At 38.0% G+C, this 17,500-nt stretch overlaps 3 protein-coding genes across 3 annotated transcripts in view; all 3 read right to left on the bottom strand.

The window, feature by feature from the left end:
• LOC148734053 (uncharacterized) overlaps positions 1-434 on the bottom strand; it is a 7,207-nt gene extending 6,773 nt beyond the window's left edge. Inside the window, exon 1 of the mRNA XM_088754254.1 lies at positions 261-434. Within this exon, the coding sequence (XP_088610380.1) occupies positions 261-296 (36 nt within the window). The 5' untranslated portion in view covers positions 297-434. The remainder of the gene's footprint in view (positions 1-260) is intronic.
• The window catches only part of LOC148734052 (uncharacterized), a gene marked incomplete at its 5' end in the record, with an annotated part of 58,915 nt that extends 51,952 nt beyond the window's left edge, over positions 1-6,963 (bottom strand). The window contains 8 exons of the mRNA XM_088754245.1: positions 942-985; positions 1,610-1,713; positions 2,067-2,158; positions 2,910-3,733; positions 4,382-4,685; positions 6,518-6,578; positions 6,745-6,820; positions 6,926-6,963. Coding sequence (XP_088610371.1) covers positions 942-985; positions 1,610-1,713; positions 2,067-2,158; positions 2,910-3,733; positions 4,382-4,685; positions 6,518-6,578; positions 6,745-6,820; positions 6,926-6,963 — 1,543 coding nt within the window. The remainder of the gene's footprint in view (positions 1-941; positions 986-1,609; positions 1,714-2,066; positions 2,159-2,909; positions 3,734-4,381; positions 4,686-6,517; positions 6,579-6,744; positions 6,821-6,925) is intronic.
• Positions 6,964-10,069: 3,106 nt separating this feature from the next.
• LOC148734051 (uncharacterized) lies at positions 10,070-15,347 on the bottom strand. Its single transcript, XM_088754248.1, has 4 exons — positions 14,499-15,347; positions 12,104-12,658; positions 10,892-11,506; positions 10,070-10,379 (listed from the first exon to the last, which is right to left on the bottom strand). The coding sequence occupies exons 1-4, from the start codon at positions 14,509-14,511 to the stop codon at positions 10,375-10,377; spliced, it is 1,188 nt and encodes a 395-aa protein (XP_088610374.1). The 5' UTR covers positions 14,512-15,347; the 3' UTR covers positions 10,070-10,374.
• Between the last annotated feature and the right edge of the window lie 2,153 nt (positions 15,348-17,500).

The following is a 17,500-nucleotide window of genomic DNA, read 5'->3' as shown; positions in this document are numbered from 1 at the left end:
CACTAAACTTCTAGACCATCTGTCTATCTCTTGATATAGAGAAGGCAAGAGTTTACAGCGAGAAGAGTTCGGGACACCAAGCAATTGAGAAGGGACAGGTGTTTCCTGCCCAATAAGGTCTAAACCCAGTTAGGGGTACTTCCCATTAAAACATCATCTACGCAACTTTGCCTTCCCTTCACACTAAAAGGACCATAAGAGAAAAAACAGCAAATAAGAATTTTAAGCAAGTATCACTTCGTTCCTATATATAAACTCACCTTGACTGAGAGTGAGCTCTGAATTATTGTTAGCATCTTGTATACATGTGAATAAATCTGATAGTTTCGAAAGAAACTGTTTGGGGCTGCGTCGGTGGGAGTAACGAAATAATTTGGATATATCAACAAAGTTGAAATGGTAAATTGGCCACCGTAATGATTACAAAAGCTGACGTTTCGAGCGTTAGCCCTTCGTCCTTCGCTCCGACGAAGGGCTAACGCTCGAAACGTCAGCTTTTGTAATCATTACGGTGGCCAATTTACCATTTCAACTTTGTTGATATATCCAAATTATCTTGTATACATGGACAGGTTCAAATTGTTCACCAGTGTTAAACTCCGGTTTTGAAGAAGGAGACCTGCCACCTAAAAGTTAAAGAAACAACAACAACAACAAAAAAACATGAATTACCCACTCAGAATAAAGAGTACCAATCAAGAGGATATTTTTGTAAAATATTCTTTCTTTATGAACAGTATGATTTTCAAGGATCGTTATGATTAAAATGAGGGGGATTATGCAAAACTCTAAACATTGTTATAATATACAAAATAACTGCAATTTGTAAGATCAAATATCTGATATGACAGCTGCAACATGTAAAGTGAGCTTGCTTGCCCAGATCACTCACTTATGGCACTATTCTAAAAACAATTATCACAGTTGTTGTACACACATACCTGGTTTAACCTTTGTGTTCTTAAACTCATTCATAAACACTATTCTGTAAAAGAAAAATATTCATAATCTTCAGAAATATGCTTGAAAATGGAGTTGGGTTCTATTCCTTGCTTTGGTATACTGGTTAGCAAGTACATTTGTTTTGCATGAACACATTGTGGAAAAGGCAGCCATGCTTAATATTGGGCAGAACATCCTGGCCTCATAAATCACACTCCCCATCTTACAAAATTGAAAAAATTGTTTTAAAGGTGAAAAACTATTAAACTGAGGAAGGGTTGCCAATTTAACAATTTTTGAAAATGAAAGCGATATTTGCAGTAATGAACACAATTTAAACCGTAGTGAAAATAAGGCCTGAAAATTAAAAAATTCAGGCCTGTACAGGATTTGAACCCATGCCCTCTGCAATACTGGTGCAGTGCGCTATTGACTGAGCTAACAAGCAAACTGGCAGCTGGTCATTCTGTTGGTTTGTAATGAACCCATGAAGTGGTGAATCAATGATTGTGAATATATATGAAAATCATATATGTGAACTGTGGTTTAAGAAAAGAATATGAAAACTGCACTTCACATATTTATATAAATTTTATATATATTCACAGTCACTAACAATTATTGATGAAAGAGTTTTCCTCTACAAGAGGAGAAAATTTTCACTTACAGACTGTCTAAAATAGGTGTTGATGTTGGACCTCTTTCCATTAATAAAGGCAACTGCCTCAGTAGGTTGAAAAATGGTGGACACCCCACCAGAGCTTGAAGAGTCTGATCACAGTTAAGGACAAAAAAACATTTGCTGTTCTCAATACAAATGAGATTCAATCTGGAGCTAAAAAGCCATTGCAGAGGCAATCAAGAAAGAAATGAATTCTGTCTTTCATCTAATTAATTTGTGGGACCTTTTCAACCTTTAAACCCCTAAGGGTGATAAGTAGCTTATTTCACCTTATAGCTATACTCTGCCGAATCACTCATTAAAACCATGAGAATGAAAGAAATGATTGTTAAACAAATTATCTGTCAGTGCCAAAGAAAATGTACAGTACGAAGAATATGGCTACTGATTATAAGGTGTAAAGGGTTCAACTAAACATTTCCTAGTGTAACTGAAAAGATACAGCATTAATGTAACACCAGTTCCCTCGGTTGATCAGTCCTCTTGGGATGTAAGGTTTTTGGATGTATCCTAATTCTTGTCTTTGAATACTTTCTGCAAAATATTAATTTAAAAAAAGTCACAAAGGAATGTTTGAACTCAGTCTACAAAGTAAGTGTTACTTTTCTCAGTTATGATGACCTTTCAGTTCACTTACTGTCAGTAGTAACAATAAACCCATAAAATGAAAATGTGCATCAGAACTCAAGTCTCCTCTAGCCATTGCACTTCTGGAAAAATTTTTTCCTTCTTCAGTCTTGATGCATAATTTAAACTTAGTTATATTCTACACCTCAAGATGAATTTCTTCACATCCTTTTTGTTTTATGAGATACACAATCTCACTACAGCCTAACTTTACGTACTGGTAACATTCAGCTGATAATTTTCACACACATACACATGCACACACACACACACACACACACACACACACACACACACGCACGCACGCACGTACATGCACACAAACAGTGCAACACTTACAGTCCATACTTGGTATCCCCTTGAGGAAAACACTGGAAAGTCAGTACAACCACATCAAGTTCAAGAATGTTTACTTGGAAAATGACTGACTGCAAAGCAGACAGACAGAAAGACAACCAAAGATAAACAGATAGACATACGGATAGATAGAAAGACTGACAGATCGACAGACAGACTGACAGAGAGACAGAAAAACAGATGGATGGACAGACTGTCTGACAGACTGACAGACAGACTGATGGACAGACTGACAGACAAACAGAAAAAACAGACAAACAGAAAAAACAGACAGGCTGACAGAATCTTTTGTGGTATTTACCTGCAAATTTCTTAGCAAACTTGTCCTCCTCCACACTAACTGTGGTTTGCATTGTATCATCTTCTGTCATTTTAAGATTTGAAATTGTTTGCATTTCAGTTCTCACAACAAGACTTGTTGTTTTAACTACAATACCAGACGATGGTTTTGCAGAGTTTTTGAACAAGTCTGCCCATGATGAAGGCTTTGGAGGCTGATCTTTTTTGCAAGTGATTTCTTCTGCTGTACTGCTTGTTTTTACACTCTGATCCACTGGGATGGGACCTTCATGTTCTTGTTCTGGGACTTTACAAGTCTGAGTAGAACTTAGGGTATCTTGTATAGTGCTAATGGAAACTGTAACTTTCATGTCTGTGTCGCTGTGAACAGGGCTGTTTGATGTGCCATCTGTTGATAAAGAACTCTTTCTTTCTTCAACAGTGTCCCCATCACAAGAACTTGTGCTTTTCCTCTGTACAGCTGTTCTTTTGTCTGTGGTAGAAACAGCACCTGATTTTTGCTCCTTTAATGCTGAGTTCAAAACATTTACATGTACTTTTGAAGTTTCTTTCACGACATCACTGACAGCAACTTTATCTGTAGTAGGTAAAGATACAACAGCTTTTCCTTTTGAACCAGAGCCAGTGGAATTAACTGAAGCCCTTTCTTTTTCACTACATTCACTAGAAGAGCTGGACACAGATCCAGACCTCTTTCTTTGCCTCCTTCTCTTGCGACGCTTGCGTGATCTTTCATTTTCCGTCTTCTCCACAGCTCTCTGGGTGTTCACTGTTAATGACAAGGGAGGGAAGTTGTCAACATCAGGTGCTGAAGTTCTTGGGGGACTGCAAAATAAAACAATACTTCTTCAGAAAACAATACATGTATTTGTGAATGTTCTCAACTTAAAAGTTTCCCTGAATCCAGACATCAATTACTTAACAATTAATCCCCATGCACATGTTTCTATAAAGAATGGAACATAATCAAAATAAACAAATAAATAAAAAAATATATATATATGTAGCAGTCAACATAAACAAGGCAGTTTTCTAAGCCCTCTGTTCTCAGAAAAATCCAGAATTTACAGTGTTGGTTCTTCCCAAGGGATGAAAACAATAGAACCCTCAATGTCAGAGGGAGAAGCAAAGAAACCTTCAACTCACATCTGATGCTAGGGTAGCCAGGCGAGCAAATCAAACACCTCTTGTTACTTGCTGAGCACAGCACTCTCTACTTAATATGAGAAAAATTTCACTGAATACATGCCATGCCAATTCAATAGAAAAGGACAAAAAATATCCTAAATTCCTTGGCTGCTTTGTTGAAGTTTGAGTGGAAAAAGGTTGGCTCCTTTTGACATTTTATTGCCTAAGTTGATAACGTAAATTGGCCCTCATAGAGGTTTAACAGCTGATGTTTCAAGCATCAGAAGACACAAATCAAAACTGAATATTTTTTATGCCACATAGAATTTGAAGCCACTCCTTTACCTTTCAGTTTTACTTTCTGTCACATCTTGTTCAGGCTCTTTGTTGCTGTTTCCACAAAACACAAAGTGTTCAGAGCTACTTTGGACGGTTTTATCTGACGATCGTGTGACTTGTTTCTGCTTTGCTTCTGGTGAACGAGCTACTGTATCACCTACACCAGCTGTTGTCCTCACCAATTTCCCTGGAGAAGTTTCCTGTTCACTTTCTTGTCCCACTTCAACACCTGAGTCTTCAAGACCTGCTGTGACATTCTTAGCTGCCGCAGAACTGTCACTTGATGAGACCTGTGTTGAGGTGTCACCAGCTGCCAGACAGGAAAACAAATGATGTTACTTTAAGATATGGATATGGCAGTGATATCAACCCATAAACTCCCTAAATCTCATATTTAATTCTCCTTTATGTCTGCCATACACTTCTTCTTATGATATTAGTTTGGAGAATTTGGAATGGGATCTGCTAAGAATACCTACCTTATATTTTTCTTTTTCTCATCACTTGTCTGCTGTATTCATATTGTAAGGAGAAATTATGTCTTGATCACACATGGAGGGGAAACATTAGGGGAGGTTCTGAACACAGCAATGCCGCAAAAAGAAAAATCAGCAAATTCAGCATTAACACGAAAAAAAACTTGCCAAATATCACAATATTTCAATACCAATTTGAAACTCGATGTCATGCATGGAATATTCAAACAATATTCAAACAATTAAGCTGGTCAGAAGTACATGACTCAATCACTTGTAAGTTCTCCCACAGACTCAAAACAGGTAGATGATGTTATCTTGATCTAACACCATATTCTCACAATTAATTTATAGGGAGATGAGTGGCAGCTAGAGGGGAGAATTAACAAGCAGATCTTTGGAATTAAAGAGTTAAGCCTATTGTACAAAAAAAGTATAACAATGTGAAGCACAATAAAAAAGGGAAATAATAAACAGATCAGAAGAAGTAACAGTTTAATGGATGTGGATGTGTCAAAATGCAATTTGTAAACAAAAAAGTTTAAGTGCAAAATGGATATCATCACATAACCAATTTTGTTGCCAAATGAAGAAGACCGTTGCCTCTTCATATACGATACAGGCATGTGGAGGAAGGTATTTGACCCAACCTTGTGTGAATGCTAATTCCTAGTAACCAAGAAGTTCTCAGAAGAATGATAATCAAATGTAATTCTTTAACAGTCTGTATATCTCTACCTTTCAGAGGAATCACAGGACCACTGAAGTTTACATGTACCTGAGCTTAGCAATAAATTTGTACCTTTCATAGGGGTCATAGGACCACTGAAGTTTACATGTACCTTAGCTTAGCAATAAATTTGTACCTTTCATAGGGGTCACAGGACCACTGAAGTTTACATGTACCTGAGCTTAGCAATAAATTTGTACCTTTCATAGGTGTCACAGGACCACTGAAGTTTACATGTACCTGAGCTTAGCAATAAATTTGTACCTTTCATAGGTGTCACAGGACCACTGAAGTTTTACATGTACCTGAGCTTAGCAATAAATTTGTTACTTTCCATCCACGACATTTACTTCATAATAATTGCTTGTGATGAAAACTTTTTAATTCCAATTGAAATAACAGAGATATTAATCTGCACTTTTTGCTGGGCATAATTGGTTACAATCTGTTTTATTCATCAGTTTCTCGTAGTAAGAAAAAATCGAAACAAAATATATATTTAAATCGCCCTGACCTTCAACAAACTAAGGAAGTGGGTATTGTCACTGTCTGCACATAACAGAGTGATCAATATTATAGGAAAATTCATTACTTGACCAGGGAATTCTATTTACAACAATTATCACTGATGGTATTTCGATATATCACTGTGCCCCACCCTCTCAGATCCTCTTCGATCTGTACACTACACAAACTCGATATCACACCAATTTTTTAAATTTGAACTCATCTTCCGGCATATCAAAGACGAGCCAGAATATTGCTCATATTTGCGACCAACAATCATCACAATCATAAGTCCCTAATTTCATTATCTCTCAAGATCAACCAGTAGCGCCTCGCAAATTAAATGTCGATGTATATTTTTGAAATAATCTCGTTTTCCGAGTCAGGATGCTCGCGCGAAGGTAAATTACAAAAGTATTAGATACATACCGGTACCGTTAAAATCATCGCCTCGTTCCTCGTGATCTGAGTAATCGAAGTCGAAGAGAAACTACAAAATAGAAAACCTCAGTAAAACAAAAAAGAAACCAATGCGAGAGACGATCGAAAACTAAAGCGTGAGTAAATTTTGTCTCGACCTGCAATGTAATCCTTGAAATTAAACACAATTTCCCCGACGTACGCATAATTAAGAGATCTACTGAGCTAATTTTTACCTCAACCGGTGGTATATTTCCGATTTGGGCTGCTAAATTACTGAAGTACTTTTCCCATTCTTCAGCTGTGAAATCCCTGAGACACGCAAGAACAAGAAATTTTAGGACACGTCTCGCCTGAAGTTCGTTTTTACAACGCGTGATTACGAGGAATCTAATACAAATCTAACATATTTCTTACCTCTTCCGAATTAGGCATTTCTTGAGCCACGAGAGTGCTCAATTAACTAAAGCTCAAATTCTCCATGGACAAAATTCCCTTAAAAACTCTCGAACTAAACAAATCAATTTGATTCTTCCATTTGGCTAGACGAGCGCATGAGCTGTGAAAACTTGTGACGTCAGTTTTCGTCTCGGTCGCGTGGAATCCCGTAAAAACCCGAGATAACACAAGCTGAGGGGATACTTTGGCGTAATCATAACATCGTTGATTTTTTAATATCAAAACAGCTGGTCAATTTTGCGCGTATCATGGCAGGAAGCCTACGGTGGCCCAGAAGGCTCAACGCAAACAAAAAATATACTGCAGCAAATAAAAGATATACTGCATCAAATAAAAAAGATCAAACCCAAAGAAAAAAAAAGTACGCAGCAAATAAAAAAAGGCACCGCAAACAAAAATACTGCAGCAAATAAAATATGCAACGCAAACAAAAAAAAGAGAAAACGCAAACAAAACAAATTGGAACGCAACGCCAAGGAAGACTGGGTAATAGTTCTTAGTTTCCCGCCAACACTCGTTACATCCTTTGCTTGTTCACCTTTCCCAAACCATGTTCTGCATGACAGTACTGGTACCATGCTGCTACTTTAAAAAATCGATGATAACTCTATTTTCATACCCTTGATGAATGTAATTTTCTATAATCCTACGCTGATCGCTTTCGTCCATAACCAAATGCGAGTTCCAGTTCATGCTGTTTTGGCGGGAAACTAAGAACTATTACCCAGTCTTCCTTGGCGTTGCGTTCCAACTTTTTTTGGTTGCGTTTTCTTTTTTTTTGTTTGCGTTGCACATTTTGTTTGCTGCAGTAGTTTTTGTTTGCGTTGCATTTTTTTATCTGCTGCGGTCCTTTTTTCTTTGTGTTATGATTTTTTTTTATTTGCTGCAGTATATTTTTATTTGCTCCAGCATATTTTTTATTTTCTGCAGTATATTTTTTAATTCCTACAGTATATTTTTTAATTGCTGCAGTATATCTTTTATTTGCTGCAGTATATTTTTTGTTTGCGTTGAGCCTTCTGGGCCACCGCAGAAGCCAGTATATCGGCACGAAAAAGAGCTCTGTTGAAATAAACGTTTATGCAGAGGATTGCCTCCAGCAGGCGGTAGTTTGTGTTTCAGCGCGCCAAATATTAATATTCGGTCGCCATATTGGTCGGGTGGAAGGTTTTGGACGAGTGACATGACACAGCAAGGGGAGGTGGGGGAAGGGGAGAAAAATCTGACTGGAATTAGCTTACAGTGTACCCGTTTGAGAGCCAAATAAAATACTAATTAGACAAAAGGATACAAATCAGAAAACATCGATCAGTTACACGGGTAAAAGGAATGAGAAGATAACTTTACAAAGAATTCCAGGTGCAAGTGAGTACTAAATTTGTTCCAGTTTAAAAAAAAACAAAATACTTGAGACTTCTTACCAACACTTTTAATCTCAAGTTTTGACACGAACAACACAATTTCATCTGTCCATTGCATTTTCTTCTTCAGTTTCGGATATCAGTTTCCCGTGTAGCCAAAGAAATACTAGCATGCGCCTTCTCCGTCGTTTTGCACGGCCTCTACTGCACAAAGCAACACAAACGTAATGCAAATTACAAGAATAACCCGGGCATTGCGCAACATCGCCAACATCTGCGAAGAAGTACTTTTCAATCGCCGATTTACATATATTTTTTCCCTCCAACACGTACGAATTTTGGGCCAAAATGTTTATTAGATCCCAGGCTTTCCAGATCAACCCCGTACATACGCGACATACGCATGTTTTAAATGACTAGGCCGCTTGAAGTGATGAGTTTGTTTTGGCCGAGCGGTCAATGCCAGTCACGACTTCTTTTAAGTTCGACGACTTCGAAGCCCGATTTACATGGTTTATTTTTCACTTTTCTAAAGTATTTTGCGACTTCTAGATAGAGTAATAAATATGTATCGTAAATCTAACCGTACATTTAGATAAGGTTATCGTTAACTATGTCTAGTTCTGCTTTTCGCTAAAAAATTAACAACTTCCGCTATGATTTTGTGTCACTATTGGGGGCCTGGAAACGAAAAAAAAATTAGAGGCAAATGTAATGTAATTTTTTGGCATGAATAAACATAACAGCTGTAACTTTGCCAGGAGTTGAAATTTTATTTTTGCCAAAAATGAATTAAAAATCTGAAATAATGACTTGAATGACTTCTATTATCATGGAAAGCACTCAACCCTTAACGAGGTGACTTGGTATCGCTAGAAAAGTTATTCCTCCTTGAAGAGGACCGAGATGAAAATGAGACCAGCAGACTCCTGACTTAATTAATTCCGCCTTCTTATCTTCAGATAGTCTTCAGTTAACAGCATAGCTATTTTTCACTTCTGACTTACAATAACGACGAAATCTCAATCGAGGCCAAATAAGCCTTTCATGTTTGATATCCCTGATAAGGTACAGCGGATTTTCTAAAAAACCGTTCTAGCATAGTCTTTTTTTTAGTTTGTTTTGTTTTCTCTCGTTTTGCAATCTTTCTTAAACCAGTCTCTGATTGCTACATAAAAGTTTAATTTGAATGATCAAATAAAAGAGATGTAATATACAAATGAGGTCCAATTAGTGGTTCTCTGGATACTGTATGTTTGTATAAGAAATTACCGGGATACAGGATACCTAAGGAAAAAATTACCGGGAAACAGGATACCTAAGGAAAAAATTACCGGGAAATAGGATACCTAAGGAAAAAATTACCGGGAAACAGGATACCTAAGGAAAAAATTAACGGCATGTGGTATATTTAAAATATAGAGATTCAGGAGTGTCGAACTGGAATTGAGGGGATAAAAAAAACCACAGGATACGGTATATTTAGGCAAAAAATTAAAGGAAAGGAGATACTCGCTCCTCCCCAGTGCGGCCATACATTTCATCGGTTCCTGTGGAGTCCTAGCAAGTTTTCATTCTGTGAAATTTTGGTCACCAGAAATGAAAAAAATTTGTCATTTTCCTACTATTTTAGGTTTTGTATGTGAACTTACATTTTAAACTTACTGACCGGTGGAAACTTTCCATCATTGCTGAGGGTTAAACGACATAAAAAACAAAAGATTGTGTACGGACAGGGTGCTCCCACTCAAAACTGCACAGCTTTATTTTTGTATTTGACTTTTGCCGGCCTTCTTCATCAGTCTTTTCTCCTAATTATGGACCACTATAACAGGAAAAAAAATTCATTCAATCGGCATTAAATTGCCATTGAATTGTTTTAGAAATTATGCGATCATTGCGTGTTATTCACTTGTGTTTACATAACTTAGTGGTAGAAATATAAGACCAAGTCCTAGATTATCAGTGTCAGACTGTAGATGATAATGATCCTTATCGATCCAATGACCTCCAGTTGTCTTGTAAGGATCAACGAGATGGCTCTTCCTACCCTGATGAAATAAAATTAAAAATTCTGTCAGTACCGGGCCAGTATCGCACCCCTAAAGGCGTCAGTCATTCACAGTCAGTGAGGAGCCTAAACTATACAATGATAAGTCATATTATGACATTCACTTGTACATGATCTCAGCAAATTATAATTTTAGGCATTCACACCGCCCACTGACATGAGATCTAAGGTTTGGATTCCTGACACAGAACTACAGGCAAAAGAAAACATAAAAAGAGAGCTTTAATTTCATGCAATCATAATTTGGTTTGTTAGGCATGCAGGTAGAAAGACAGACATACAGACGAACTGAGAGGCAGGCAGAGATGACGTCACTATTGCCGTGGGTCAGGACAATAAGAGACCACAAAAAATCAGTGACACTCGGCGCCACTTCCACTTTTCTTCTCACCAAATGTTGACGTCATTTCTTATCTATTACTGAATAATCACACGGCAACATAGTTGTGTCAAGAAAGCTGTAAAAGGGGAAAATTTATTCCTGATACCTACGAGCAGGAATAGAACACAAAGGTTCCAATATGATAAATCCCTCAGATGGAGAACATGAACCACATGCACCTCCACACTTGGCAGACACCACTGCACCATCAGGCGACTTCTGGTAGTCCTGCATCGTCAAATTTTTCGGCCATCCCGAAAATTTCCAGTTCACATCGTTCCGAACACGAAGTCTCGTCCCGCTCAAGTCAACCTTGAACTGACCTTTCCGGCAGTCACCAGAATTCCACGAATAGCAATCGCCAGCTTTGCCATATGGGATGTCTTTACCTCCCTGAGTCTGCGCGAAGGTGAAGACATTGCTCAAAATTTTCATGGTTGTGATATCAAGGCGCACTTTGCTGAAGTAAGTGGTGCCTCGATCTGAGTACAATGTGGATCGCACAGCACCACTACAGTCGCCCCTATTTCTGAGCATCTGCGCATACACAATAGCAAAGTTGTTCTCTGTGCCAGACTCAAGGGTGATGAACTCTTGCGGCGTGTTAGATCTCATATTATGACAGTAGATTCTCGTTGGGTCTTTGCAACTGTCGCTTAGATGAAGCAGGTAATGGCCGTCAGAAGAGTACCCAAATGCTTTCACTTCTGCGCAGCTGCGAAACTCTGTTTAGAATTGAAATTGAATTAAATTCAAAATCGTTTAGGTTGCTACTGCAATCCTCTAACAAACCCAAACAAAAACAGCTGAAAGAAAAAGCTTCTTACAGTTAATGCAGATGTTTTTATTTTGAAACAAATGAACTAGTTAGAGCGGCTGCACTTTGCCGCCCGGTCAAACTGAGGCACTATCCACACAAATGCGATTTCGTTTAAAAACGCATTGTTTTTGACACGTTTTTGCCCATCGTACATACTAAAATGCCAAAGCCGCTGATGAAAACGGAGACTTTCGCGAACGGTGTCAAAATTGGAGCGTTTTGAAGACAAACTGTTTTCAAAAGGCACGATTTCTTATGTGGATAAGTGAAAACAAAAGATTTTGAAAACAAACAGTCACTTACAGTCACAGACAAAAGTCTTCTACTTTCATGCGCAAGATGAGACATCACAAACAATTATTTTAGCTACAATGCGCGAAGGCTGAAAACAAACAAGCAACAATTTTTACCGCGGTTTTCTTCAACCCAGCGTACGCGAAGAAGACACAAGTTTGCAGGGAACTTCTTTTGAAAGCAGTCTTTCGTTTTTAGATTTCCTTACCTTTACTCACAGCATGTGGCAATTTCTTTGCCTCCTCTGTATCTTTACTTGGCTCGGGTATAACTATGAGGTTGATCCCCGAGGAGATCTTCTCCCACTTTTCTATGCCCGGCTCCTCCGTGATGGCAAATACAATGACCTTCACTGCATTGCTTCTAAAGTTGGTGATATCGTTCCGGATCTCAGTAGAATTCTCATCGAAGTTTCCCTGGGTCAGCACAACAAGAATATTCTCCGCAGATAGCCGCTCGCCTTTTTCTGTGGTGAAAACCTCATCTCGTACTTTTGTAAAAGCACCGCTCAGTGTACCTGGTTGTCCGCCAGGGCCAGGTATGCTGCTTATGACACTTGTAATATTGGCTTTGCTGTAACCGTCATTGAAGAAGACCCTGGCAATCGCATGACCATTGAAGTCCACTAGAGCAACACGAGTTTTGTCATCGGATATCTCATATTCATTAGCAAAGTTCTTCAAGATGGCTACCATTCTTGCAAAGACTGAAGACGCTTGAGCTCCAGACGCACCGATTACAAAAGCAATGTCGACGGCTTTTTCTACAGAATACAACAACAACAAAAAGAATATACATCGTGAGGCTAGGACCGCACGGTTCAGTATGGATTGAGGTGACCCACAGATAGAAGTATAGTTTGATGTAGTTTTAAAAAGCCAGCAAAACAGATTCAATTTACGGATCTGGGAACTTTAAAATCGCTTTCTTTCTAAATGAGATGATACCCCTAAAATCATTAGCAATAAAATTCTCGCTTTTATACGTACTAGAAGAATCAAAACTGACGTCGATCTCCTTTGTAACAACATATTCCACAAATCAATCATATTGATATGGATAAAGGTTTTAGGAGAATAGCTGGAGTATTCTAACACCGGAGTAAGAAATTCCATAAGCGGTTATGACTACCACCCGTAGTCAGCATTTCCGCTATATCGTATCACAGTGTCTTCTTCATCGGCAAATCTAGGAGTCAGGAGAATAACATGTTACTTCTTCCGTGATCATACCAAGTTAGCAGCCCCAATTGATAGTGATGCTTCATCATCATTTCTTCATGATCACCAGCGAATGAATTTGAGGCCTTTAGCAAAGTGAGCCATACCAAGTTAGCAGCCCCAATTGATAGCGCTGCTTCATCATCATTTCTTCATGATCACCAGCGAATGAATTTGAGGCCTTTAGCAAAGTGAGCCATACCAAGTTAGCAGCCCCAATTGATAGCGCTGCTTCATCATCATTTCTTCATGATCACCAGCGAATGAATTTGAGGCCTTTAGCAAAGTGAGCCATACCAAGTTAGCAGCCCCAATTGATAGCGCTGCTTCATCATCATTTCTTCATGATCACCAGCGAATGAATTTGAGGCCTTTAGCAAAGTGAGCCATCGAGAGGTATACTAAGGAGTCTGGTACTAATAAATGTGAGAGCCAGTCCATTCAAGGCTTCAAACTTTGTAGAGGAAAACAAGTTAGCACGCGTGCCGCGGGGGTAGTAATGAAGGCTTACAGGCAGGTTATGTGGATTAACAAGGTCGCACCGTAAATTTCAACACTACATCCGGGAAAGAAGGCGGGATTTCATTGTTTTTGATTCCCTTGTGTTCTCGATCAAAGGTCAATTCCTGTTAACATACGTCCAAACAGCTGATCTTATTTTATCATCTCACATTCTTCTATTTTCATCATCTACTTTATGAGAAACTCAAAAGTTATCCAGATCTTTTTCATGTTGTTCACTAAGAGTGAAAATAATTGCCTTATCACGTAAGTTAAAACCGCGATGCCGAGAAATTAAGGCAAAACCTGTATTTAACACTGTCAAAACCATCGGAAAAGAAAATTGTATTGCAGTAGTTTAATTTATGATCAGAGGCTCATTTTTCACATGTTCGATGACTTAAAGACCTTAAAGAGCCCAAGGAAATGATAGGGTCTATTTTAAGAAAGATACGACGACGATAGGAACAAGACCTTAGCGAAACAAAAGATTTAATGAGCGCAACTCAGCACGTTTGTTTTGAAAATTTGTAACGACATTTCTCAGCCTTACTATGAAAAAGAAAAAAAAAAAACAGTGTGAAACCGCCATGTTCTGCATGTATACTATTGGAAAGGAAATTTTGACAGAAATTCATCCACATCACTATTTTTTTCTATTTTAACAGAACGTTTTTTTAGCTGTCGTGACATCTTAAATTTCCACTTTTAACTCCTATTACAAGAAATGAATATGCAAAGCTTAACTTTTAACTTTAAGTGGGTGCGTTTTGCGACAAACAAGCTTCAGTGAAAAACTACGAAACCTTATAAAATGGACATAGAGATAATAAAAATGTATATTTGAAATTTAGGAGTAACGAATCAACTGTGAAATTAGACCTTCAATTTCCATGTCGCAGTAAACCAAAGCTGTCTTTCCAGATGCACTTAAATCCAACCAGTATTTCTTGCTGATGACGTCTTCACCTTCGCTCGCTTTTATTTCCCGACACGACTCTGCAGGCAGTTCTGGAATGGATCCCAGAGGAGCTGTTACATAAATTAGATAAAAGAAGCACAAGAATTAGCCGTTTATTCTCTTGCTAAACAGAACCTCGATTGCACACAATTCAGACTCGGCCACCGGGGATAGCTATGGTTGTAAAGTATCTAATGCATACCTCTGCCAAAAAAACGTACGTGATAAAACCGAGCAGGGTCTGAGTGGAATTTCTTAGGTCTTGCCTCTCTGGTTCGGTTATTCAGTTCACAAGACTTTTCCCCGATTACGTAATTGTAACTCTGGCACCTGTCTTCTCTTTCACAGCTAATGTCACACTCGTGGATGGCAGTTACTGAGATCTTCTTGAAGACAAATCCGTGTAGAGCCATTCCGCTCATGCTTCTTTCTCGTCTGCATTGTTTATCAGCAGATACGATGGCCATCAAGAGGCGAACGTTGAAGAACAAACACACTTTCCTCCACATTAAATGACCCGACGATGAGACAAAAAAATGAGTGAGTTTGTTCTGTCTCCTGTTGTGGAGGGTAGATCGAGTCGATCAATATTCAGAATTGTTCTAACTACTTTTCAAAGCAGTGAAACTATTCTCAGCAATATTTATCAGTAGCTCACAAAAGTGTTCCTCATTTCAGTTTGTTATGAAGGTTTTTGCTTTTTTTTGCGGGTTTCGCAATTCTCCTGATTAATTGTGAAACTTAATCGATTCATGCTGTCCCGTCATAGAGGTCCTTAATATGTTGTTGCTATGGTTACAAAACAAAACAGTTATAGTGGCGAAGAGAAACTTTTTCGTCTGTTTTCTCTTGTAGCCGTTAAAATAACTGTAGTTATCAGCCTCGAGGTCAGCTATCTGAGTATCTACTAGAGGAACAAAAACCACAGCGGAAAAAGGTCCATGAAGAAGAAAACAGTGACCAAAATAAAAAAAGTCCTGAACTGCAAGAAATATTTTCATGCGCGTTCATAAAAAATTAATTATCTTGAAGTTTTTCTAACCCTCAATATAATTTTCATTTGTTATTCATTTGAGGAGTAATTGGATTGTGTTAGGAATGGCTTTAGGTGACATCACGATAGATATCCGATCCCAATTTTTTTTTTTAATTTCGACACCTGTAGAGCCGGAAACGTGAGTTAAAAATTAGGTAAAAGTCTTGAGAGAAAACTATACTAGATATACTATCTATTAACACATGAGCCTTTCTCTGGATATTTTCGAAGAAATCGAAGATGCGAAGATCACCACGGAAAAAACGAAGATTTCGCAAATTGCATGATTAATTCTAAAACTTAATCGATTCAGCTGTCCTTCATAGAAGTCCTTAATATGTTGCTGCTATGGTTACAAAACAAAACAGTTATAGTGGCGAAGAGAAACTTCTTCGTCTGTTTTCTCTTGCAGCCGTTAAAATAACTGTAGTTATCAGCCTGGAGGTCAGTTATCTCAGTACCTGCTAGAGGAACAAAAACCACAGCGGAAAAATGTCCATGAAGAAGAAAACATTGACGAAAATAACATGACGAGCTTTGCTCAAGGAAAAATTTCTCAGCAGGCATCGTAAACTGATGCCGAGGTTTGAGGAAGAAGGTGTTGGGTGAATGTCATCGCATTAATTACACCACAATGTAATTACACAGATTAGCGCCCACGAATCCACGAGAGATACGCGATTGCGTGCGAGTTAACGCGGGGTCATCTGTTGGCAATGAAAATCAAAATCATGAAATGAAATGAAGATTGCTGTGCGCGTAATGGTCATAAAATACTGCGTTTTCTCTGTTTCTGCCTGTTTCCTTATAACGACATTTCTAATCACGTACTCTTTCTAAGATCCTTCCTTTTCACAGAAGAGGCAATACCTGTGAGGCGCCGTATTCGAAAAAGCCTCTCTTTCGATTATTTAGGTATAATTCTTTCGCTTGATTTGCCATCAAACAGTAACAAAAGATATCGCAATTTTCATGTGCCGTACTATGAGGTGCCAAATGTATTTTTATTATTTAGAGTGGTTATTTGTATATAACCAAAACAAGTATGGTTATATGTAAATAACCACATTGCAGTTTGGTTATTTTTAAATAACCAAAACGAAACATTGGTTATTTATAAATAACCAAAACATGAATGTGGTTATTTGCTAAATAACCAAAATTGCAAAGTGGTTATTTGCTAAATAACCAAAACTGAAAATTGGTTATTTGTAAATAACCAAAACTGAAAATTGGTTATTTGCTAAATAACCAAAACTGAAAAATTGGTTATTTGCTAAATAACCAAAACTGAAAATTGGTTATTTGTAAATAACCAAAACTGAAAATTGGTTATTTGCTAAATAACCAAACCTGAAAATTGGTTATTTGCTAAATAACCAAAACTGATAATTGCGGGTTATTTGTAAATAACCAAAACTGAAAATTGGTAATGTGCTAAAGAACCAAAACCGGAAATTGGTTATTTGCAAATAACCAAAACTGAAAATTGGTTATTTGCTAAATAACCAAAATCATTATTTACCTAATTTGGTATGGAGACGTAACAACCACGTGGCCTGTTTTCCCACTCATTTCCCGCTCATTTGCTACAATGAGTTAACCGTGGTGGCAAGAATTTCTGCTGCAGTGTGCAATGCACTTAGAAATTCTCAGCAACAGGTACGTCTCAAGGCAGATCGCTAGCGGTGTGTTTCGCCGATGTATATCACATATATGTAAAAAAAAGATATACATCGGCGAAACAGGCAAAAGTCTAGGTGACCGATTCCGAGAACACCTTCGAGACGTGGAAAGGAATGACAAGGACACATCGAAACCAGTCGCTAGACAATTTAATTTACCTAATCATTCTAAGCAACATATGGCAATCTGCGGTCTTTCCTT

This window comes from Stylophora pistillata, chromosome 3 (genome assembly GCF_964205215.1).
Source record: "Stylophora pistillata chromosome 3, jaStyPist1.2, whole genome shotgun sequence".
Classification (NCBI taxonomy): Eukaryota; Metazoa; Cnidaria; class Anthozoa; order Scleractinia; family Pocilloporidae; genus Stylophora; species Stylophora pistillata.
Note: the sequence above shows the minus strand (reverse complement) of the source record. Positions and strands in the feature narration are given on the sequence as shown.